At 40.4% G+C, this 26,056-nt stretch overlaps 1 protein-coding gene and 1 long non-coding RNA gene across 3 annotated transcripts in view; one reads left to right on the top strand and one right to left on the bottom strand.

Annotated features, from left to right (window-relative positions):
- Positions 1–7,851, bottom strand: part of CCDC85C (coiled-coil domain containing 85C) — a 192,732-nt gene extending 184,881 nt beyond the window's left edge. The window contains exons 1-3 of one of the 2 annotated variants that reach the window (XM_081969342.1): positions 7,654–7,851; positions 6,353–6,516; positions 5,326–6,257 (exon numbers count right to left, since the gene is read on the bottom strand). In XM_081969342.1, the coding sequence (XP_081825468.1) occupies positions 5,326–6,034 (709 nt within the window). In that variant the 5' untranslated portion in view covers positions 6,035–6,257; positions 6,353–6,516; positions 7,654–7,851. Of the gene's footprint in view, positions 1–5,325; positions 6,258–6,352; positions 7,178–7,653 lie in introns of those variants that run through there. The other variant, XM_081969343.1, reaches the window with a different exon arrangement.
- LOC309400723 lies at positions 7,801–21,168 on the top strand. Its single transcript, XR_014176698.1, has 3 exons — positions 7,801–7,908; positions 18,499–18,548; positions 20,883–21,168. It is a non-coding gene; the product is annotated as an uncharacterized lncRNA (long non-coding RNA).
- The last annotated feature ends 4,888 nt before the right edge of the window (positions 21,169–26,056 follow it).

The raw sequence follows: 26,056 nt of genomic DNA, 5'->3' as shown, positions 1-26,056 counted from the left end.
CGAGTCCTTCGGGAGAGGGTGCGGCTTAGAAATAAATATTATTATTATTATTATTATTATTATTATTATTATTATTATTATTATTATTATTATTATTATTATTATTATTATTATTATTATTATTATATCTAGTTCCTTTAGTTATTCATCATAAGATTTAGCCTCCAGACCCATTATCATCTTTGTTGTTTTTCCCTGCACTCTTTCCAGAGCCTCAGTGTCTTTTCTATATTATGATGACCAGAACTGTATCCAGTATTCCAAACGTGGCCTCATAAGTGTAATAATAGAATGGTACTATCATTTCCAGTGATCTTGATGCTATCCTTCTGTTGATGAAGCCTAGGACTGCATTGGCTTTTTTAGCAGCTGTAAAATATTGCTGAGTCATACTTACAGGGGGAGTGATGGTTCAGTGGTTAGAGATGCTAAGTTTGTTAGCTGGAAAACTAACAGCCTGGGTTTGAGACCCAAACGCTGCATGACAAAATGAGCCAACTCCTTGCCCACTTAGGACTGCATGACAAAATGAGCCAAATCCTTGCCCACTTTGAAAGCATGAAAATGAGAGTAGATAAACAGATACCATTTCAGTGGGAAGTTAACAGGGTTCCAAGCTCCTTGGCATATAGTCATGCTGGTCACATGACCACAGAAAGGTCTTCATACAATGCTGGCTCCCTCAACTAAGAAACTGAGATGTCATCCACCTCCTAGAGTCAGACATGACTGGACAGGGGAAACCTTTACTTTTACTTACTTACTGTAAACAATGGTCTACCAGGACACCTTGAACCCTCTCATGGGCACTACTGTTGGGCTTGGTACTGCCTATTTGGTATTTGTGCATTTGGTTTTTCCTGCCTAAATGAAGGACCTTCCTTTTTTTCATTGCTGAACTACATCTTTTTACATAGGGCTCAATGTTCAAGTCTCTCAAGATCCTTCTGAATCTTTGGTCTATCTTCCAAAGTGTTTGTAATTCCCCCCACTTGGCATCATCCACAAATCTGATAAGCACCTCTTCAATCTCATCTAAATCATTTATGAAGATGCTGAAGAGCACTGGGCCCAAGACAGATGTACCCTACTGTAAGTTTCCCTCCATTTAGATGTAGTTGCAGGACCACAGGCTAAATGCAGTTGGTCAGTCAACTTCAAATCAATCTGGTGGTGATTATTTTCTATCCCATATTATTCTAACTTACTAAGAAGTGGGCTGTGTTCTACTTTGTCAAATGCCTTACTGAAGTCTAAGTAAATTATGTGCACAGCATTTCTCTGGTCCACTGATTTAGTCACTTTATCACAGAAAGCAATATGGTTTGTTTAGCATGATCTCTTTTTAATAAATCTATGTTACTTCTAATAATCACCTTGTTCATTTCTAGGTGCTCACAAATCTACTGCCTGATTATCTTTTCCAGGATTTCCCCAGGTATCGATGTCAAGCTGATTGTTTGTAATTTCCTGGACCTTGTTTTTTTCCCTTTTTGAAGAAAGGAACCACATTGGCTCTTTTCCAGTCCTCTGAAGTTCCCCCATGCTTCAGGAGTTCTGAAAAAATTCATTTAGGGATTCCAAGATCACATCTGCCAGCATGCCTACACATGCTTCACTATGGAATCTTTGGCATTTTTTGAGCTTGGTTGTTGCTTACAGATGTTTCATTACCCAACTAGGTAATATCACCTGTGTCACTGATGATGTTACCTAGTTGGGTATTGAAATTCTTGCAAACAACTAAGCTCAGAGAGTACTAAGAACTCCACAGTTCAGCCATAATCTACATATATTTCTTTTTATTGGATGCATGCTTTACCTTTGAAACTCTCCACAATTTCTATTTTAAAATACTGAAGCAGACAAATCTCTGTCATTTGACCATTTCCACTAATAACTTCCCAGTACCATTCCCAGAAATATCCAGTAATCCCAGTAAATCAAGTGATCCCAGTTATGTCTTCTCTTTGCTTGCCTCAATCTTGTCAAGCATAATTTGTTATAATCCATCCTCTGCTTGTATCACATGCCCAAATAATACTAATGCTTGCTCAGAGACTTATTGATTTGTTATTTATTCCCACACTTTGCATTATCTTAATTCAAGAAAGATCTCTGAAGGAAGAAAAACTGGTTATACGCATTTTACTTTAGTCAAATGTTTTCCTTCTTAATTTCTGTATGAAAGTTGACATTAAGATCAACATGATTAATTCATTATTGCTTTTGTCTTGACCATTTCTTCCCACCATCCTGTGAGGAAGTATTCCATATTTCTTATGTAAGTACTTATTTACTATTCATTTTGGATACATCTTCCATGCCTCTGACATAGATCTTAATAATGCTGAAATGTGTTATCAGAGCTTCAGGGTATAGAATACTTTAGGGACAAACTTCATTTTCCTCCCCAATTACCAAATTAAAATCCATTGCCTTTACAGTTAAAGGCATAGAATGCAAATGTATTCAATAATGATATCTACCAACAAAGAATAAGTAAACTGCTGGAGCAAGCAACTTTTCTTGCTGGAGGGTCATAGCTGCAGACTAAAGACAGTTGCAATCATCCTGGTCAAACCATCCCGTTCAAGTCATTGGAGGCACTTTAAACAAGCCTATTGTAAACCAGCATAGGAAAACATATAGGAAGTTTTTCATTCTAAATTACCCATACAGGTAGTCCTTGTGTTACAATGGCAACTGGGATTAGGATTGCCATTACTAAGCAATGCAGTCATAAAACATGATATCATATGACCACATCGCTTAGCAATAGGAACCCCAGCATCCTGGTTGACATTATAACCCCAAGATGTGTAGGTTATTAAAAAGGAATCAGGTTATTAAAAAGGAATCCCAGTTAAGAAACACCAGAGTGCCACCGGAGGCTAGTGTAGTGCTGCAGGAAATGGAGTAGGCAAGAAGATGCACTAGCAAAGCCAGCATAGGCTACAGATGAGTCAAGGGATGCAAGGTGGGGGGAGGCTTACTGTGGGTAGGACAGGGGTGTCCAAACTTGGGAACTTTAAGACTTGTGGACTTCAACTCCCAGAATTCCCTAGCTGGCTGGGGAATTCTGGGAGTTGAAGTCCACAAGTCTTAAAGTTCCCAAGTTTGGACACCCCTGGGGTAGGGGGTGCTACAGGTGCAATTAGGTTTAGTGACATCATACTATTGGATCACAGTGAAAAATCTGCAAATGTTTAATAGGAGGATGAAATAAATATCTTGGTTCGACAAGCTAATACTTGTACTACATTTCAATATATTATTCCTGTAAAACTGTGTTTTTTTAAAAATTTGATATTTTCCATTTCAGTTGTTTTTTGTTGGTAATTGTCTGATTCAATTGTCTTTACAAAGTTATTATTAGGAGTAGGTGCTTTTTACTTTTTAAAAAATCTGTCGGTTGAATGCAAATCGAAAGTAATTCTCTATTGCCAATGTATAAAATTTTGAAATGTGAATGTAATTCTGAATTACATAGCAAAGATTTCAAATTGTTATAGGTTAGTTGAACGTAGGACACTGCAGAAAAAAAAGTACTTTCTTACAATGGAAAAATGATGCCACCCCAGCTTTGCAATCTTTGACTGATAATACAGTTCACCCTCTGCTTATCAACTCTTTCTATTGATGTAATGGAAAGACTGATCAATATTAGTATGTGGTGAAAGTTTAATGCTATTTTTAAAAAATCGAGCTACTTACATGCTTTTTACAGTTTTTACAGTTCTTTTTCATTTTTTTATCCTTTCTTTCCGAGTCTTAATATAAAAACATTTATAAGACATACTGAGAATCGCCTCAGAACACTAAGCCTTGATACAGCATTGGCTTGGAAATAAAATTAGTGGGATTTTATTTCCAAAGAAATGGAGCAAAAGGACAGGTTTTTTACTTAATGAATCTAATACTAAGCCACATACAAGGATCAATCCTTGATGTAATCCTTAAATCCACTGAAAGACTCTAGAGCCTAAACATCTGAATTCATGTAGTTACCCCCTAGACATCAATCTCTTCAAAGGCCAGAAAGCAAACATAAAATAAAAAATATAGGGGTTAGACTATTTCTGTGGAAGCTCCACTCCATGAAAACTCAATGGTTTGAACAGATATTTTTGAACAAATTTCAAAAGGTTGTGGGTGAAATATTAAAAAATGGAATTCTGGCTTGTTATTCAATATGCCCAACACAAATCGCATGTCATATGCCCACATACCTACTAGTCTATTATTAAATTATTAGCTCAAAGGCCTCCAAGCAAGATGGTACAGATAAAATACAGAGAAATATATAAAATAAATAAAACTCTTTGGAAATCAGTTCACTCTCTAAAAATAGAGTACCTAAAAGTATTTAAATATATTCCTTATTCCACTGATAATTGCAGTGTCAAACTTTAAAACACAGAAGAAAAATTCATATTACACAAAAATGCCAACAATTTTAACACTAATATTATTCAGAGGTACTCATTCTGCTAAATATTGAATTCCAAAGCCAATAAGAAAGAAAAGGTAACCTGTGTTTCTTTAGACTACAAACAATTCATTTATTAATCTAGTAATTGAAAGGTCGAACACAAAAATGTCTCCACATAAAAGATGTAGCTAAAAGCATTTGGCAGTGATGTGAATAAGCATCACTAGGTGGAACAATAATGTTTTACAGCCAACCAAGGGAAAAATTAATTTTGATTAAAATTCAGACTGCCATCAACTGAGCCCCAGCAGGTCAGTTCTCACTGCTACTCTGTACTCATCTCCACAAAGTGGAGCTACTTCCCATGGCATCTTCTATCCCAAAGTACACCTATGCAAGGTAATAAATTAAAATTGGCAAGATCTCAGGAGAAGGTAACTTGTTTTTGCAGATGATAATATCTTAATGCAACATCAGAGTGTAGGTTGTCTAAATGTTTATGGAAAAACAAGACCACATTAGAAACAGGAAGAGAAAAAGTTTTAAATGAAAGGTCAATACTATTTCACAAAGATACATCCATTGGGGTTTATATTAAATGTGCTAGAAGAAACACAGGTTTGATTAAGTCCTGTACTTGTGTTAATTAAACAGAACTATATATTACGAGAAGTTGGTGGCTATGAGATAGACTTTCATATAAGCATGCATAAAACAGGTGAAGCAAGATCCATTTTTTACCATAAAAAATGCAGGGTTTTTTTATAGACAAAAAAGTATGAATAAAGTCAAACTTCCACTGACGGGTCAACCTCAGCAAGAAAGATGTCTGGAAGCCAACTTACTCTTTATACAGAAACAAAATGCATGAATTAGAAACCAGGACTTACCATTGAGACCATTTGGGATGCTCCGGTGGTGAAGAGGAGCAGAAAGGTCATCCATAGATCTCCGGATGGCTCCAGCTTTGTTTTCAACAACTTTATGATGGTGAAGGAGATGATGGTGGTGATCTGGACTTCCTGCACTGCCAGCACTGGATGTACTACTCCCATCTCCAACATCCCTGGTTCCAGAACCCCCATTGAGGTTGGTGAGACTAGCTTGGCTATCTATGGAGCTTCGGGAGCCTGCTCCATTCCTCTCTTCATCCAGCATTAGCACAATTTCCTTCAGCTCAACATTTTCTCTCATAAGGGATTCTTGCTTGGCTTCTAATTCTTTCAGCTTCTGCTGGTACATTCCAACCTCCTTCCACATTACACCTGCAGTGTGTCTCCCAAACCTCTGCCATTCCCTGGACAGCTTTTTCCCCTTTTGCCTGTCATCATCCAAGAAGCAGCAGAGCTCCCTCAGTTCCTGGTTATCATCCTGTAGCTTCTGATTAACTTCTTTCAAACCCCTGATCTCGTGCAGGTGAACTTGGAGTCTTCTGTTCACATCTTTCATCAAGTTGCTGTGCTCCACCATCAAGTTCATTTTTTCATTCTCTACTTTCTTCAGCTTTTTCACCAATTCTTCCTTATTCCATCTCAACATATCTTCTTCTGTCATTTTGGTCAGGTCTTCCTTTGACCCTTCCACAGAATTTTTTGACATATTTATTATTCTACTTCCCCTTTGGAAGGAGAGGAGACACAAACTGTTCTTTTCAAGGAATATATTTTTAAATTCTCTGCAAGTTCAACATTCACTGCAACATTGTGGAATGTAATTTTGTATTTTAAAAATCCTACAATTCTTCAGGGAGCACAAGAACACAAAAAACTGTAAACCCACTCATTTCTGTAAAATGTTTCCTCTGCCTTAACAACTCCCATGCCTAAATAAAATAAAAATGAAAAAGAATGAGCACCCGAAGCTTCTTCATATATGTATATTTTAAAAGGCTTTCAAAAGTGAAGCAAGTCAACTTACCCAAGGCTAACACAGCCGCAGCAATAAGAATAGAATATGTTAGCTTAAAAATCAACCTGCTTGGGGTTCAGTATCCACGCCGCCGCGTAGATTTCCAATAGATAAAAGCTGTATGAGGCTGAGAAACGGTCAGGTTCCAAGCTTAAATGACCCAACCCCTCCGTCTGCAGCAATTAGAGTTGGAAAGAATAAAATAAAATGCAATTTTTTTAAAAAAACCGATCCCTTCCTCCGCTTTTTTTATGCTTTTAGTTCTAAGACAGCACACCGGATGATGTCAGTCTCTTTGTAGAACTGCATTTAAATTTTCAGAACCACCATCGGATAGGAACCCAGAGAGCTTAGAACAAGGCATCGCCTATTTCAAGCCAGAGGGAGGAAGGGAGGAAGACGGGAAAGGACATTCCAGGATGAGAATCTGCAACACACCTTGAAGAAGCAAGGCGAAAAATAAAAGCAAGGACCTAAAATATAAGAGAAATCCAATAAGCACAGCGGCTTATCTCCCCGTACCGCTCCACTCGCTCCTCCGGCACTGCTCGCTTTTATGGGAGGGAGGGGATTTACGGATTTGGCTCCTCCTCCTGACTCCTGATTGGCCAATCAGATGGTCCGGGCTCGGTTCTTCTCCATGCCCCCAGTCTGGCGCGTTCAGGTTGCATTTCATTTTCCGCCTTGGGGTCGGGTTACGGGGAGAAGGGATGATTTCTCCCGGAACCAATGAGCGGGCGGCAAGGGCGCATTTCAAAAAAGCAGGTACAAAGGCAAAGGTAGAGTGCCGCGCCTCTCTTAAAGGGGCCGCGTCTCTTTTCCCATCCCTGCCTGGAACGAGAGCTCTCCGTGAAACCACCCCGCACCCCCTCCCTTGCCTGCGACTTTCCCTCGAAGTCGGCTCTAATCCGCTTCTTATTTAGGAAAGGGAAGTTTAGGCGAGAGGATTCAGAGCTCGGGGGGGAGGGCGGAAATAGCGAGTTGCCCTACGGAGCCAAAAGGTCCACTTCAGTTCTTATTGCGGGGTTTTCTTTGATTTTAAGGCCTACCCACCCACCCACCCACCCCGGCTAAGTGGCACGTCCCCTCGTCCCCTGCGTCTTTCTGCCCTGGCGAGCCTTCACGGGTTCCATTTTGAGGACGAGGAACGCGTGAAGCCAACAGTCGGATGGCTTTGTCGGAACCTGCCTTTCACTCGGGCTTCGTCGCGAGCGGGAGAAGCGTTTGGGAAGGCCCAGGGTTGGGCAACGGTTGGAGTTCCCGAGAAAGCCCCACGGGGCGAGCGCTTCCCTGGGCGAGAGCCGATATACCTTTTGCGAACTGACAGGGGGCGCTTTTCCAGAAGGGCTTCAGTGGCTCTTCGGTGGCGGGAAGCGATCTGGGCGACTGGCGACCCCGAGAGGGCGGCGAAAAGAAACCGGGAGCCTGGTAGCTGCACTCCTTAGGCCGAAGCGACTCGGAACTTGTGTGGATTCCTCTGGAAAACCCCGCCAGAACTCAGGAGGTTATTTTTGGGCGAACTCGTGTGGAAGGCTAGGCTGATGTGAGGTAGAAAAAGGATAAAGGTAAAGGTTCCCCTCGCACATCTGAGGTATTCGTTCCCGACTCTAGGGGGGGAGGGTACTCATTTCCGTTTCAAAGCCGAAGAGCCAGAGCTGTCCGAAGACGTCTCCATAGTCATGTGGTCGGCATGATTAAACACGGAAGGTCCACGGAACGCTTACCTTCCCACCAAAGTGGTCCCTATTTTTGAACTTGCATTTTTACATGCTTTTGAACTGCTAGATTGGCAGAAGCTGGGACAAGTAGGCAGTACTAGGGATTCGAACCGCCAAACTGCTGATCTTTCTGCTTGACAAGCTCAGTATCTGAGCCACCGTGTTCCTCTGTGAGGTAGAAAGAAAGAGCCTTTTTTGATTTGGACACCTACACCTGAGGGAGGGAGAGGGAGCCTAACCATTGAGGGCCCTTTATAGTTGGGTTGTGCAGAGCCCAGCGAGAAGGCTTCCTCAGTAAACCATGGTTTAGTTAACCATGGTGAAGCTCCTTTTGACCAGCAACAGCTTCGTAAAATGCTGTGAACTCAGACCACCACCACACCCACCTTCAGTCACCTTCGAGTCTCAAAGACTGCCTGAACAAATCCCTGCAGTTTCTTGGTAGGTTTTTTCAGAAGTGGTTTGCCATTGCCTCCTTCCTAGGGCTTGAGAGAAGGTGACTGGCCCAAGGTGACCCTGCTGGCTTTGTTCCTAAAGCAGGACTAAGCTCATGGTCTTCGGGTTTCTAGCCTGATGCTTTGATCACTACACCAAACTGGCTGTGGTTATGAACCTAATGTTCTTCAAAGTAGCAGGAGACTGGCAATGTTACTGATCTACTGGAGGCATTGGGGATTTGGAGAGATTGTCATAGGTACTGACACAAAGTAGATCACAATTGACTATTTCCAAAAGGGCTGTCACTGACAAAAGTCAGTCAGAGAATAAAGCTCTACCAGAAGGCAAACTAGCCCTTGTTCCCTGCCTACCCACTCATGATAGTTGTGTATTTACTACCGCATTAAAATGGCCCTGTTTTCAGGCATAGGGCAGCCTTTCAAACAATGCATTTCTAAGAATGCCTTTGGGGCCTATTTGGATCAGCAATTTTGCACAATAAAGATATTGCTGGGGGTGCTGTGCTTTGATTTGCAGCAGGTTCTTGTACCTTATTTTAATTAATATATTTTAAAGTATATTAAGATAGGGAAAGCCTGGCAAACATCAGAAGTATTCACTTCTTTCACATCAGAAGTATTCAGAAGAAATGTTTATTGTTGTCAAATTGCCAATCATGTTCTTAGGGGATTAAGCTCCTCCAATTGATGCTGTCCACATATTGTCCAGTTTGCACACAACCACTAAGCAACAAATTAGCCAGCTTGTAGTTACTGTTTCAGCATGCCATACAAATCCAGAAAATCGCTCCATTACATGAATGGATAACTCTTTCAGACTTCAGTTCCCATTATACGGTATGTCCTTGTTGGCTGTTCCAGTTAAGGCTGATAGGTAGTGTAGTTCACAAATATGTATGTTACCTGAATGGTTTGATCTTGTATATTTGCACAACACAATCTGAAGTTTTGTAATCACAAAATTGGTGATTTCATAATTCTGAAGCCAGTGTATGTATAAGATTAATATTATTAAAATTAAGGAATGATTCAAGAAGTTTCTTAATTCAACTTTTACCCAATGCTATTATTCAAGGGGAAATTCTTTACAAGTAGTTCTCAACATATAAATATTCGTTTAATGGCCATTCAAAATTACAATGGCACTGAAAAAAGTGACTTAAGATGTTTTTCAACTTATGACCACTGCAACATCCCCATGATCACATGATCACAATTCGGATGCTTGACAAGTGGCATGTATTTATGATGGTTGCAGTGACTTGGAGGTCATGTGATCACCTTTCTGTCACCTGACAAAGTCAATGGGGAAGCCAGATTCACTTAACAACCGCAATGATTCACTTAACTATGGCAAGAAATGTTGAAAAATGAGGCAAAATTCATTTAACTGTCTTGCTTAGCAATGGAGATTTTGAACTCAATTGTGGTTGTAAGTATATATAGTTTATGTCTAAGTAAATATGTATAGGAAAAGAAGAGGCAGAACGGGGGGTGCAGTCAAGAGAGGAATCAGCCTGGAGTCATTATGTCCCTGCAAACAGTCCAAGTCCAGCTTTAGATGACAGGCTGAGCCTGTGGGAGTATTAAAAGCATCATAGTCCAGTCCACCTTGAATACCTTCTTATTCCTGCTCGTTTCCCTTGACTGTTAATAGATCAGATTCTTATAGAGAGCTTAAGTTTGCAATAAATCTTTGTATTTATTTGAACTGCCTGAATCTCCTGATTTCCCCAACACTTGACCTCGACCAGAGGAGGTATTCTACTGGTTCGGACCAGATCCCCCGAACCGGTAGCAGAAATCGTGGGTGACTCCACCACCGCGCCGGGCTCTATGGCATCCCATTTAGCCCCCTTTTTTCACCAAAAGCGCATGTGTGGAAGGATTTGCGCGTGCGCGGTCACATTTGCGAACCGGTGGGGAAGGTAAGCATATGCCACCCTGACCTCAGTCCCCCCCCTCTTGAATTATGTTAATACTTACCTAGCACTAAATTAGTGTATAAAATGTGCAAAGGTATGAGCAGTAAAATCAGCTTAACTGGAACCTTAGTGTGGTTCTGATTCTTTTCCCTGACACTACAGTTAGCTTTTAGAATTTGTGTAAAATCTTGGATTTTATTTATTTGGAAAGTTATACAGTGATCTTTTGAACCAATTATTTTTAATCGGAGCACTCAAAACTATAAAATTTAAACTTAGGAAATTAAAACAGTAGCTGGTATGCATGCTGTAGGTAGTAAAGCAGGAAGAAATGATGATTTAAACAATTTAAAAATTCAATGATGTTATTGTGATATCAGCATATTAAAAGGTTTAGAAGATTTTAATTATTACTGGGTTGTCTATGTGTGATGGTAATACCCTATTATAGAGAGGTAGATCATGCAGGGTCAATCTTTAGTCTTTTTTTTAAAATACAAAAGTGGTTAGACAGTATATAGACAAACATTATTTTCCATATCATATATACTGATTTCCTTTGTTTCACTATAATATTTTAATCTAACAAGCTTTACAGATTTTTTTAAAGTGAAAATACCATGAAAAGAAACAGTGGGATAAAGTGCAAATGTTCCAAGCAATGTGCCTCAGCTATTCCATCTTTAGCACTCTGGAAAAATCTGTTTTCTGTCTTTGAAAATACCAATCAAAAATGATCTGCACACATCTCTAAAGAATAGAAGACATGTATGTCATTTGAAGACAACAGAATTCTTGTAAGTGGGATGCATGGTTATGATAAATGCATGCATCCTGTTTCTACAGCTAGCTAACAAAGCCAATTCCTGCCTTCTCTCAAAGGAAATTGCTTTTTTCTGTGCTAATTTGTGACAGGGAAATAAGGCTGTTAATAAACAATAGATCAAGCATTCACATTTAGCCAGGGGACTTTCATCAAGCTGTGAATGTAAGATTTTTAATGTGCATACCACACTAAGCTTTTTATATCCACCTAATACAGCATCAATGCCTATAAAATTGACTATATTTAAGAAGACATTTTTTCTTCTCTGCTAATGGGAAACAATTTTACTGAGTAATACTTAATATGACAAGATTTATGGAAAGCTCACAAGGCTGGATTTTCTCTGCAGCTGATTATTATTTTCAGGATTATGAATTAAACTAGACCTGTTCTTTTTATGTATGATCTTCCATACAAAAATTAACACACAAAAAAGCATTTTAGCATTGTATGAATGCAATTTTCCTAAACAGGTTTTAAGATCATTTCTAACATCTTCCTTGCTAACCTACCATAAGTATTTATAAAGCTAGTAGGTCTTAGAAAAAAATAACTTTTCTGAGGCGTATTCATAGTTAATTATAGTAAATAATTAATTACAGAAATAATTAAAGAAAGAAACCCAGATAAACTAAAAATACAAACTAAGAAAAAAGAATACATGTTTATACTTAATAGACAGTGGTTTAGTGTATTAATAAATACACTATTATAATTAATACAAAATATTACTGTAAACTATAAAATCTCTCCCACAGTAAACACACATCAAGTTGAATTCAAGGGTTTTATTGAGGCTTTCCAAGCCCCTCTAAGAGTCTTCCCTAGAAAATACCCAGTCCAGCCACAAGGCAACTTGTCAAGTTCCCAGCTCAGTTCTGGAATGAGTCCAGCACAAATGCACAAAGCTGGAGCAGTCTACAAGGCAACACCAAGGTCCACTGCCCGGGGTGTGGAGAACAGGGTTCAAGGCAAAGGCAGCTCAAAGAGTTGAGTCATGAATCCAGGGTCTAAAATCAAGGTGTCAGGGTGACGAAGCTCAATTAAGCGATAGGCAAACACTAGGCACCAAAACGGACGTTGTGTTCCCAGCATCATTTCCATCCTCCTGCTGTGTTAAGTTACGCCTGGTGTAGCCAATCAAGAGAGGCAAAACTGCCACTTTGCAAGTAGCCGGGCTGGTCTCCATTACGCCAGTCTGTTCTCCACCCTGTGTGCTCAGAATGGGTGGAGGAGGCAGTTCCTCCTCCTCACTGTCCGACTGCAGCTGCATGCTCTCTCCACCTGAAGCTTCAGGGCTGTCCTGCTGCAGCTATGTCTCAACTGACCCATGCTAAGGTGGCTGTTCATCTGATTGCTCCCTGTGCACCTGCTCCACTGCACTTGGGCTCATCACTCCCTGCTCAGAGCCACTGGCCACCTCCGGACATGCTGCCACCTCCGCTCCCTAACATGCCTGGGACCGGCTCATCTTCCTCCAAGCTGGCATCCAGAGCGGCGTCCAGAGAAGCATCAGAGGAGGCTGATCGGAGCTACTGGCCACCTCCGCTCCCTAACGTGCCTGGGACCGGCTCATCCTCCTCCAAGCTGGCATCTGGAGAGGTGTCCAGCGAAGCATCAGAGGAGGCCATCACATCCTCTAATGATTTCTTCATTCCTTTTTCCAAAATAGATCTCACATTTCTGACAACCATTCCATGATATCTAATATAACATCAACATTTATTTGCCATTTGTGACTTTATGTCAGGCAAACTTTAAACTTTGATTTTTCTGGTAGTTTATTGATAAGTTTTTATACATGCTTCTCATTCCCCCTGTGAAGTAGACATAATAGCTACATTGTTGACATATAGTAATGCTGGAATTGCACAATCAGCTAAAATAGGTGATGGACTAAAACAGGAAGCGCTTGGATTACTGGATTTAAATATAAATTAAATAGTAATGGACTTAATATGTAAACTTGTCTTTCATCTCTATAAGTTGGCATCACTTTAGATAAATGATCCTAAGGTGTACATATTATTCTCTGGAAGATATTTGAGTAAAGTGGCTAAATAAGAAAAAGCAGCCTTTTTTCTATAAAAGACTACCTCAGACTGTCCCACAGTCTCTCCTCATTAGGTTAAAATCTTTCTTAAAATCATCAAAAGTTGCACATAGGTAATGTTGGGCTTAGAATATTTTTCTGACAGTACCACACAACAATCTAATGCTGATTGTTTCCCTCTAAATCCACCCTCTTCTTCAGCAATGATATTTCCATTTGTAGCCAATACACTAATTTAAGATAAATTAATCTGGTATAAACTTTATTATGTTTAATAAACTTAGACTTATAATTTGCATGGTCAAATGTATTTCCTTTATTTTTGTGTAAAAAGGGAATTGGCCTGTGTTAATATGCGTGAATAAAGTGGCCAAAATCAGTGCTCACTAATCTTTTTTTTTTCCTTATTATTTTGTGTGTGTATAAAATCACCTCTAGATATTAATTTGGCTATAAGGTCTTTAGCCTCAGTTATGAACACTGATGGCCAATGCGTGAGCTCATAATGAGAGGGAATCAGAGAGATTACAGCAGATTCCCTTTTAAATATTTTATAGAAATAATCCTTCCATTTATCTGCAGATATTTGTGTGATAGGGCTAAAATGTCTATCTGTAAGGAAACAACTGATTAAGCGCTAAAACCAAGTGGTAGAATTCTCTTCAGTTCATAAGTGATATTCAGTGGCATATTAACATTGGTAAGTGGAAGCAATCTACCAGTGATTTACCCCTATCTACCCCTCCAAGACAGAGTGGCTGTGGCTTCCGGCTTCCCGGTTCAACCAGCATATGCCATCGTTGGCCATCGGGGACGATCAATTAGCCCCGGTGGAAGGGGCGCGCAATTTGGGCGTCCTCCTTGATGCCCGGCTGTCTATGGAAGATCACGTGGCAGCCGTGGCGAGGGGGGCGTTCCACCAGGTTCGCCTGGTGCGCCAATTGCGGCCCCTTTTGGACCGGGAGGCCTTGCGCACAGTCACTCACGCGCTGGTGACGTCTCGCCTGGACTACTGTAACGCTCTCTACATGGGGCTCCCCTTGAGGTGCACCCGGAGACTGCAATTGGTCCAGAATGCAGCCGCGCGGGTAATTATGGGGAGATCGAGGTTCTCCCATATAACACCCATCCTGCGCGAGCTGCACTGGCTTCCTGTGGCCTACCGGGTGCGCTTCAAGGTGCTGGTTACCACCTTCAAAGCGCTCCATGGCACAGGGCCTAGTTACCTGCGGGATCGCGTCCTGCCCCATACATCCCTGCGACCCGTCCGCTCACACAGAGAGGGACTACTCCGGGTGCCGTCCTCCAGAGAGTGCCAGAGGGCGACGCCCAGGAGTAGGGCCTTCTCTGTAGTGGACCCCACCCTTTGGAATGACCTCCCCCCAGACATCAGGACAACAACCGACCTTCGCTCCTTCCGTATGAAGCTGAAAACCTACCTGTTTCGACTAGCTGACCTGGCATAATACTACAACCTCTCCAGCCCAGGGCATTTTTAATTGGTAATTTTAGTTTTTAAGGGTTAATTTCACTGGGGTTTTAACTTTTTTAGGTATTGTAACTTATTTATTTATTCTTACCTCCTCTGTACGCTATATAATACTTTTGTACGTCGCCCCGAGTCCCTGTGGGGAGAGGGGGCGACTAATAAGTTCAAGTAATAAATAATAAATAAATAAATAAATAAATTTATATTTTGTACAACTTTTTGATGAACCAACTTTGGATACTAGCTATAAAACAAACATTCAAATAAGTCTCATCAATTATTATTGTAGAATAATGTCACCACTGAACATAGTAAAAGAAATTTCCATATAAAAGGCAGGAATATCTGCATAATTTAGTCAAAAAGATGATAGCCACAGCAGTCTGATTGAATTTCTGCTTTTTTATGTGCAACAGTTTTTAAAAAATAATCAGACAGAGCCTTGATTACAATATTCATGGCCAACATTTAATTTTTTAACCACTTCCTGTGGACATCTCTGGTAAAAAAAGTAAACAGTTTTTATTTCTGAATTTATATATCTATTCTTGACAGAAACATAAATTTGTGATACTTTAAGAACAGACAAATTTTATAAGCTTTTGTGTTTCACATTAACTAAGCTACACCTTAACTTTGCTACTATAAATTCTTATGAAAATATCCCCTCTACAGGACAAAATCAGAATTGCAAACATTTTTCTCCCAAGTCGTGACAGGTAATAACTTTTACCTACTAAGTTTTACTCCTATACTTAAAGTAAAAAAAATCACAATGCAGTTGGACTGGCATTAAGAACTAGATAACCATTCCATAGACTAGTAAACCACTAGTTTCGGTTCTCAAGTATATACAAATGTATGTTTCCGACATACTCGAAGCATACTAAGCTGCAAACTCACCTGCTGTATTTATTTATATCTATCTTGATTATTAAACCATCATTCATTAAATATGCTAATGTTCTAATTGCAGTTGGTGAAAAATTAATGTAGGTGCAAGAGCATATGAGATTTCTTATCACGCCCAAAAACTGCTGGAGTGATCAGAAGAAATGAAATCAGAAATGAAACCATAAGAGAAAGATTTGGCATAGAACCAGTCCTAAACTACATCCAAAAAACAGCAAATAAGATGGTTTACTCATCTGGAGATGATGTCTTGCGATTCCATACTGCAAAATATACAAAAACATATACCATGCATATGCAAAAAGATGAAAATGTCAAAGAATATGAGGCAGACCCAGAAGATGGAGAGACAACATCAAAGACACACCACAGCAACAACAATTAACAATGGTTGAGGACGCCAGGAGAGCAAGCGCCAGAACTTTATATCTCCCTTGACACCTGAAGCAGTAAAAGAGAAGATCATGCCCAAAGTATTAACAAGTAATTACACTTTTGCATCTCCTAATATCTAATGATATTCTAAATCTGAGAATCATTCAGAGAACAGAAGTTTAGTTAATGTTTACATGTTGTCTACTTAAACCACACCAATAATACAATAGGCATGCCAAAAGTCAGCAAATCATTTTTTTTCAGCCTTGAATCAAATCAAATTCTTTTTTGAAGGACATAGCAAAATACTTAAAACTATGTAAAATGATGTATCACTATTAACTGTAGCAGTACATTATTGTTTTCAGATACTATTAAGTAACTGTTAATGTCCTGGATACTATTTCCTGTAGCAAAATTGCTGACTTTCTTTTTTCCATTTAAACCGTTGAGTCAAAAAAAATCTCAATCACACTCTTAATATACTTTTTCTTTCAAGATCTGGTATTAGTACAGCCGCAATTTTTCTCTTATTGAGACATATATATTATTCTGCATAAACTATTTCTGATGGATGTCTGTGTCTGGTTGAAGATTTCCAGTGAGAGACTATCAGAAGGTTAGGTATATTGAGCAGGATGGTTCTCTTAATGTTAAGAAAATGTATTATAAATTAAGTCCCTTCTATTTAGTTCTGTATGAAGATTTTCATGTAATACAACCAACAATACCATAGGATAATTTCTCCATAGTGAGGGGGAGGATTATCCAGACTGGGTTAACCTTGTCCTCTCATTAATTGGACTGAGTCAGATAAGCTCTTTGGATACGCCCACTGATCACCAGGTACTACCCAGTTATCGACTCAGTCCACTCACTGGATGGTTGACCATTCTGGATCTCCAGCAATTTACTAGAAATTAAGGGGAAAAAGACTTGGACCCGCGAATTTTGCCTCCCAGCACTGCGCTATAACCTCCTATCTCCAAAAAAAGGACTGCCAGAAGCCCTCTGGGGCGGCACGCTGCCCTGGCCACTGAGTGTCTTTGTACTATTTTAACTGTCCTGTCCTGTCCTATTTTAAGAGTCTGAAGTCTGAGCAAGAAACAAGAGGAACCAATTCTCCATAAGCAGTCCAGAATCAACAGTGGATCTCAATAAACTGAATTGGGATCTAAAGGAAAAATTAAGGTTTAAAAAAAACCCGAAATATCAGAGCCAAGCAACCAAACAAATTTAAAAGAGCAACTTTTGGAATACAGTGTTGTTGGTATTACATAGAAACTGAAGCAGAAAAAATGTTTCAGTATTTGGAGGATAGTACCAAGTGGAAATATATTATTTGTGTTCCTTGGGTGCTTTAGTCATCTTACTAATGGAATATAATACCAATGTGGATAATGTTTAATTCATGAGTATATGTACTGATTTAAAGGAAGCTTATCTCTGGTTATCTGAAACATACCATAACTAAATTTCTTTAAATAGTTTTAATCCCATTCATATCTTTTACATTCATTTGCTGATATCAATTTTCCTAAACACATCAGACATTTGTGGCTGAGAAGGAAGCACATCCCAAGGGCTCAGTGTAACAGCAATATATGTTTGGGTTTTTCTTTTCTTTTTAAAGTTGCTGGTTCCAAATACAGGCAACCCTGACAGTGATTGAATACTGTTACCATCTGACAGCTGCTAACTAGCCAATATGAAATAAGTGAGTGTTTTCAGTCCACAGGGAGCAGATGTCAGCTCTAGAATAACTTATTCTTATACCATGAGAAATTCAGTTAACACAACAATAAAGGTACAGTCCAAACAAAGATGGAAGTAATCTCTTCTACCTGAGTCTCACTAATTTGCTAGATTTTAAAAGTTGTTAGCTAATGATATTGTTTACAAACTGCTTCCTAGTTAAGATCGCCCATAAGAGAAAATACTGTACACAGATGGAGTTGTCTTTTAATTAAGAAAAGCCAGAAGCTTCAATCAGCCATGCATTTCAATCAGACAACTCTTGGCAACTTCCCCAATGCAATTTTTCTGGAAATAATATGGAAGTGACATGCCCCTCCTTGCAAGTGCTATATTTTTTTCTTTCTGTACATCTTCTCAATTTTTTGACAGACCTGGCATTTCCACCCCAAGTACTAACTAGGTCCAATCCTTCATCCTTTTTTTAGTTCAACTGAGGTTGGGCAAGTGCTATACATTGGATATTGTGATCTACTGACTACAACATTTCGATAAATGAAGTATCTTTCTGTTTTTCCTGATTCAGTGTTTATCTTTACCCTCAAGCTAAATCTAGAATTTCTTTTACAATTTTAAATATAATTTCTATAATATCTAGTTGCTTGTCTTTAATTTCTTATTTATTCTTTTACTATTTCTTTCAGCTTTGTGTTTATCCTAAAAGTGAATATGCTGCCAAGACCGTCTAGTTTAGGTGAGAATATAAATCAGAACCTGTTATGTTGAATACAATTGAAATCTAACATTGTTTATTTCTGAATATAGAGGTTCAGAAATAATGATAAATTGTAGCCAGCATAGGCAACACTGGTGTACAAAATAAAACAAATATAATGCAAAAAGTTCTGAGAGTATAAGCAGTTTGTGTATACCTTCATTTCCAAAGGAAGAAATTGCATTCATACATCTGAGAGTAACTTCCATTAAACTCAGTAGGTATGTATCTGAAAAAAGACACAGAGACATCATTGTCATTCATCATTACAACTAAGTGTACTGTGGCAGCATCCTTGCCATTAGTTATTTCTGCTGGACATCTTAATTCAGAAGCTTCTTGAGGGGCAAGATTCTAGAGGCATCTCGGAGGATAAAATCATTCACATACACTTAGCATTGGATGCTGGCTGAACAACTCTACAGGGAATAACAGAGACAATGTTCTTTAAAATTATCTGGAAATAATTTGGCCCTATCTATTTTGAAGAAGTAGACAGGGTTCTCTGTCATCAGTCAAACCACTGTTAAATAGGAACCCTGTCTTTAGATAATGGGAAGAAGGAATAAATTTGAGGAAATGTCATCAAGACAATAGTCAAATAAAAGGGATCTCAGTCCAGGCTATGGAACATGAAGTACCTCCATAGTTCTCATAAAGATAAAAGTGAAGGAAACACATTCAGACTTGGAAGATTCTGATATCCTGACCTTATAATAAAAGGCCTTCATGACTGGTTTCTTAGTCTGCTCTACCTTGAAGTGCTGATGACATCTGCTGAGGAGGATAACAGGAAGCTGGCAAGGATAATGTTTCATGCGTCCGTGGGTGAGAGATAATGCCACCAACCTTGAAGAGCAATATGTCTCATCATCAAGAACTCACTGCTTGGACAACCCTCAACTTGTCTTTAACCTCCCCTTTCTAAATACAATTGTTGAGATTATAATGAACCTGCAATTGTGATGAATACTGGATGAAACAAATTACTGGAATCTTTTTTTGTGTGTTTTAAGGTTAGACATTGCATTGAGATTACACTGATCACTTCTGTGGATGATATATGGTAGAACCGAGATGGAGGAAGTGCAGCCTTCCTGGTCTTACAGGATCTTTGAGTTGCATTGAATACCATTGACCATAGTATTCTTCTGGATTGACTGCAAGAGCTGAGAAGTGAAGAGCGCGGTGTTACAGTGATTCTTTTTCCTGTGACCAGGACTAAATGACTGTAGATGAAGGGGAGAGATCTCTTCATGCGCTTTCCAATGTGGCATGCAACCACAGTCAATTTTCTCCCATCACCTGTTTAATATCAACATGAAATTACTCTTCATAACTTTATAGCCTCCCTAGACTTGTATGCCATATACTAAATAAATAAATACGCTGAGAGGTAATTTGATGCCATGTTTATTACATTTATATAACTCAAAGGCTAAAAAGGAGATGTAATTGTAATCTATTCTAATGCCTAAAGGCTGTAAGGCCTAAATGGGCAGAAAGAGGCTTAGATTCAATCTCATCCAGATACAGTGACTGTGCACATTCCAGCAGAATTTAATATTTAATATTGAATAGGATAGTTCTCCCTAATACAGAGCAAGTTAATAGTTTGGGGATCCCTTTTAGACTCACAGCTCCTGCTGGAAAAAGTGAATAACAGCTTGTAAACAAGGAGGTCTTTGCCCGGATCTCTCTTGTTTATCAGTTGTAAACGTTCCTGGATTAGGAAACTTTGTTGAAAATTACTCATGCTTTTCTCACCTCATGACTGAACTACTGCCTCTTCTTTTATATGAGGCTACTCTTGAAGACCAACAGGAAGCTACAGCTGCTCCAGAATATAGTGGCTGAAATAGTAATGGCCAAGTCACAATTTATCCACGTAACATCATTATTTATGGGAACTGCAGTGACTTGAACTGCTTCTAGGTGCAATTCAAGATGCTGGTCATCATCCTTTGTTTGTTAAATTCATTTTCTGCCCATCTCGCCATGGGATCACTCTGGACAGCTTGCAACAACAAAAGGGGGGGGGGGGGAATGATTAAAAAATGTAAATGTAACAATACAAAGGAATAAAATAGTACAATGAAATCTAAAATATGAACAGAAAAGGACCAGAAAGTGCAGAGAGGGTGGGGTCTGCTAATTAGTCCATTAGCCACCTCCACTGATGTACTCCCCTAGTGGGTTCCTTTTATATCTTAGAACTTGGGTATTTATGTGATTGTCTTCTCTAAGTTGATTTTCCATGTCCAGTAAGATCTAGTAAGGAAAGTACATTGTGAGTTTTTTCTCCCTTCTTAGAGCATCTTGTCATGAAAGATGTTGGACATTCATCCCTCCGTGGGCAGTAAACTATCAGATATAAGTTTGTCTTATTCTCCCTGCAGCTCAATCAAGAAAGGCAAGCCCTCTGTTTTAATTATACATAAAAGAACTGTTCTCTATTATAACAAAATTCTCATATTTTCCTAATAAGAATCATGTTCTAAAAATTAATAGTTGCACCATTATGTAGCTCTATATTTATTTACTATTAAGAGAGAACTATTAATGAAAATTAAAGGCACGATCTTCAATCAACATCATCCTAAAGAACTTGAGAGATGGAGAAACCCTGCTTATAACTTAGTGATGAACATATGAATTAGTCTATGTCAGCAGCTGGTTGTTTATTTTAGCTGTCACTGATTTGAAATTTTAAATCAGGTAAAAACTCCAGGAAAGCAAAATTGTTGGCATTGCATCAACACACTGCTTTGAAAATAGTTTTGAATAAAACATCAGGTGGGGGGGAGGGAGGATGTCCCAATCTACTCCAACGAATTATTTATAATGAGAATCCTTGTAGCTGCTCAGCACAGCTATCCTACAGCACATATAAGCATTCCAAACACTGAAGAATTCCATTTGGTTTTTCATCTAGGTAGTTGGATGTTAGAGAAAAATGCAATCTGTTTAATGTCGTGTTGATTTAGATGGTGTTTTCCTTGATGTAATTGGCAAAAGACTTAAGTTTGCATGCAGAGGAAAATCACATTTTTGACACCTTTATACATTATCTAGGGAGAACTACAGTGCAATAGTTATTCTTTAAGACTTTTTACAAGGCAATTTAATTTTGTATACAATTTTGACTTACTGCATAGAGTCTTTTTTTTTTATGAAGCACATATAGGTTGTCCTCATTAAATTGCTTTTTTCCTGTTTCGCCTTGATTCATTTGATTGCAAAAGTCTGATTTTTTAAAAAGGTAAAAAAAAAGATCGATTTAATACTACCTATAATTTAAATACAGATTATGTCATAACGTACTGAGTGTAGTGCAGGGGTGTCCAAACTTGGGAACTTTAAGACTTGTGGACTTCAACTTCTGGGAGTTGAAGTCCACAAGTCTTAAAGTTCCCAAGTTTGGACACCCCTGGTGTAGTGTATCTTTATGCTCCTGTTGCCAATCTAGTGCCTTCCAGTAAGTTTGGACCCCAGTTAATATGTTTAATCATGAGGCTAAGAATTCTGGCACCTCCAGTGTCAAGACAAAAAGAAAATGCCATATTATGTGCATTTTAAAGTGCAGCTTTAATATTACCTTTTCCAAATCCTCAATTTTCTCCTTTTTAAATCAAGCTTTTAATCTGGCTAAAATGCCATACTGCGCTTATTTCTAATGAAATGAGAAATATTTTAGTACAAATAAAAATTTTGATTCAAAAAAATCCATTTCAAATTAAGAAATTTTTGATCACCTAGACTAGGGGGGTCAAACTGGTGGCCCACAGACCAAATGCATCATGCGCAGGCCACGCCTGCCCTGGCTCCACAAAGGCACAACAGTCGTGATGCATCATGATACATCACGTTTGACACCATGACCTAGGGTCATAATCAAAACACTAAATAATTAATCCTTAAAAGCTTTCCAAAAGAGCCATGTTTTCATCTTGTTTCAGAAGTCCATAAGAATGAAGGAAATACCTTCATTTCAGGGAGCAAGCTATTTCAGAGGAAGGGAAAACATATCCTGTTCACACACACCCCATCAAGTATCCTAATATTTTATTATTTCAAATTTATTATGGCCACTATATTCCAATGGACTCTGGGTGGGGTACAAAATAGCCAAGACTAAAGCAATTCAAAAAGCATCACAAATAAAACAAAATGGGAACCCCCAAAATACAATAATACATTAACCCCAGGCAGGTTTTAAATACTTTCCCAAACCCTAGGAGAATAAGTGCTGTCCTTATTTTTGGAGGGATGCTGTTCCAGAGGGTGGGGAGCAAACAGAGAAGACATGCTTCGTCTGGCCCACAAAATGGCATTGTTTAATAGAAGGGTCCTGGAGCACACCTTCTCTTTTGAAACATGCTAGACAGGCAGAAATAATTGGAAACATATCCAGGCCCTATGCCATACGGGGTTTCATAGGAACTAACCAGCACCTCAGATTGCATTCGGAAGTTGAATGGCAACCAATGCAGTTCACGTAGCAAGAGCTACATGGTTAGAATGCAGTACTGCAGGCTACTTCTGCTGACTGCCGGATGACTGCAATTTCACTCAAGGTTGACTCAGCCTTCCATCCTTCCGAGGTCGGTAAAATGAAGACCCAGATTGGGAGCAATATGCTGATTCTGTAAACCGCTTAGAGCGGGCTGTAAAGCACTATGAAGCGGTATATAAGTCTAAGTGCTATTGCTATATGGCACTACATTATTGAGAGAAAAATACTGATTTGGCGTTTGATGCAATAAATTATCTTTTAATAGCATGCACAAGTCATAAGAATGTAAAGAGCACCCAACTAAGCAAGGTTATGGGTTATATAGGTCCCAGAACTGTTACATAGAAATTAAAGAAAGGAACATAAATCATGCTGTGAACTTTACAGCCAGAATCTGATACTGCTATAAGATTTCACATTCCTACAAAGGCTCCAGGCTCTTCTTGTAATACTAGCACCGTCTAACATATACATTATCATTTATTGTACTCATTTGGGCTTCGTTTTACACCAGGAAATGGACAACAATCTGGTTTCTGTTATCTGTCTCCTTGTCATTCAGGGTCATTAGGCTGATTCAGTTCTTCTGTTCTAATACACACTTCAGAACTATATGGAAAAATTTCCTACATTCCTCCCATTTCCTTCCTCTACAGGTAGACAAAATGGTAGGAGAAGCCCAAAATAATAAAGCGCAGATCTTCCTAGGACTCTATGCAAATAAGTTTTACATATTTGATGGAAGGAATTACAAACAGTACAACAAGCATCAGAAGAAAGCTCAAGAGATGGCTTTCAAGGGCAGTCCCATGTAAATCAAGAATAATCTAGGCAAGAGATGACCAGGCATTAGTAACTTATTTTATTTTTATTTTATTTATTATTCACACTTATAGACCGCCCCCTCTCCCGAAGAGGACTCGGGGCGGTGTACAGTCACTAAAATACGTTGTAAAATACATACATAAACAGTTAAATAATTAAATACGTAGGTGAAGGAGGTTGTGAGACTGTAATAGAATAATAAATATAATACGTTAAAAGCCTATTAAAACCCCAAACCCAATTAAAGTAAATGAATCCCGGGAGGTAAAACTAAGAAAGTGCCAGGCCAGCTGATTGAAATAGGTGAGTCTTTAACTTTTGCCGGAAGGAACGGAGGTCGGTGGTAGTTCGAATGTCTGGGGGGAGGTCATTCCAGAGGGTTGGGCCCATCACAGAGAAGGATCTACTCCTAGGTGTCGCCCGCTGGCATTGCCTAGCAGACGGCACCAGGAGGAGCCCCTCCCTGTGTGAGCGGATAGGTCGCAGGGACGTGTGTGGTAGGATGCGATCCTGCAGATAACTAGGTCCTCTGCCATGGAGCGCTTTAAAGATGGTGATCAATACCTTGAAACGCACCCGAAAGGCCACAGGTAGCCAGTGCAGCTCGCGCAGGAGAGGTGTTACGTGGGAGTAACGGGTACTTCCCATAATAACCCGCGCGGCTGCGTTCTGAACTAGCTGCAGTCTCCGGATGCGTCCCAAGGGAAGCCCCATGTAGAGGGCATTGCAGTAGTCCAGGCGAGACGTCACCAGCGCATGAGTGACCGTGCGCAGGGCACTCCGGTCCAGTAGGGGGCGCAATTGGCGCACCAGGCGAACCTGGTGGAATGCCCCCCTTGCCACGGCTGCCACATGGTCCTCCATTGACAGCCGGGCATCAAGGAGGACACCCAAATTGCGCGCCCGCTCCACAGGGGGCAACTGTTCACCCCCTATGGCCAGCGATGGAGTCAGCTGGCTGAACCGAGGTGCCGGCAACCACAGCCACTCGGTCTTGGAGGGGTTGAGTCTGAGTCTGTTGTCCCCCATCCAGACCCCGACGGCTTCCAAACACCGGGACATCACTTCGACAGCCTCGTTGGGGTGGTTTGGGGTTGAAATATACAGCTGAGTATCATCAGCGTAGAGATGGTACTCAACCCCAAAACCACGGATGATCTCACCCAGCGGCTTCACATATGCGTTGAACAGGAGAGGCGAGAGGACCGACCCCTGTGGCACCCCACAAGTGAGTGGCCTCAGGGACGACCTCTGTCCCCCTGTCAACACACATTGCTTCCGGTCGGAGAGGTAGGAGCCGAACCACCGCAAAACGGTGCCTCCGACTCCCATCCCCTCCAACCGGCGCAATAGGATACCATGGTCGATGGTATCAAAAGCCGCCGAGAGGTCTAATAGGACCAGGATAGAGGAGCAACCCCTATCTCTGGCCCTCCAGAGATCATCGACCAACGCGACCAAGGCTGTCTCGGTGCTGTGCCCGGGTCGGAAGCCGGACTGGCGTGGGTCTAGATAGTCGGATTCATCTAGGTGTCGCGGGAACTGCTGCGCCACCACATTCTCAACAACCTTCGCCACGAAGGGGAGGTTGGAGACAGGACGATAGTTAGCTAGCTCCATTGGGTCGAGCGAAGGCCTCTTGAGCAAGGGTCTCACCACCGCCTCTTTCAAGGCGGTTGGTAAGTATCCCTCACCCAGTGATGCGCTCACCAGGCCCAGGAGCCAGCCTCGTGTCACCTCCCAGGCTGCCAGTACCAGCCAGGAGGGGCACGGGTCCGTTAAACAAGTGGTGGGTCGCAGCCGTCCACGCAACCTGTCCAAATCCTCGGGGGCAACAGAGTCAAACTCCTCCCAGAATGGTCTCTCAAGACTCGCTGTTGGCGGCTCGTCTGGTCCACTGACGGAGGTCCACCCGCTCCGGATCTGATCGATTTTGTCCTGAAGATAATCCCCAAACTCCTCTGCTCTACCCTGTAAGGGTGTCTCCCGCGCCCTCTGCGATAAAAGGGAGCGAGTCACCCTAAACAGGGCGGCAGGGCGGTTATCCGCGGACGCAATAAGAGCAGCACAATGCCTACGTTTGGCCGCTCTTATTGCCACAAGGTAAGTCCGCAAATAGGCTCTTACCTGTGTTCGGTCAGATTCG

Source organism: Natrix helvetica, assembly GCF_964273705.1.
Source record: "Natrix helvetica genome assembly, chromosome: 1".
NCBI classification, from domain to species: domain Eukaryota; kingdom Metazoa; phylum Chordata; class Lepidosauria; order Squamata; family Natricidae; genus Natrix; species Natrix helvetica.
This window is presented reverse-complemented; position numbering and strand designations above follow the sequence as displayed.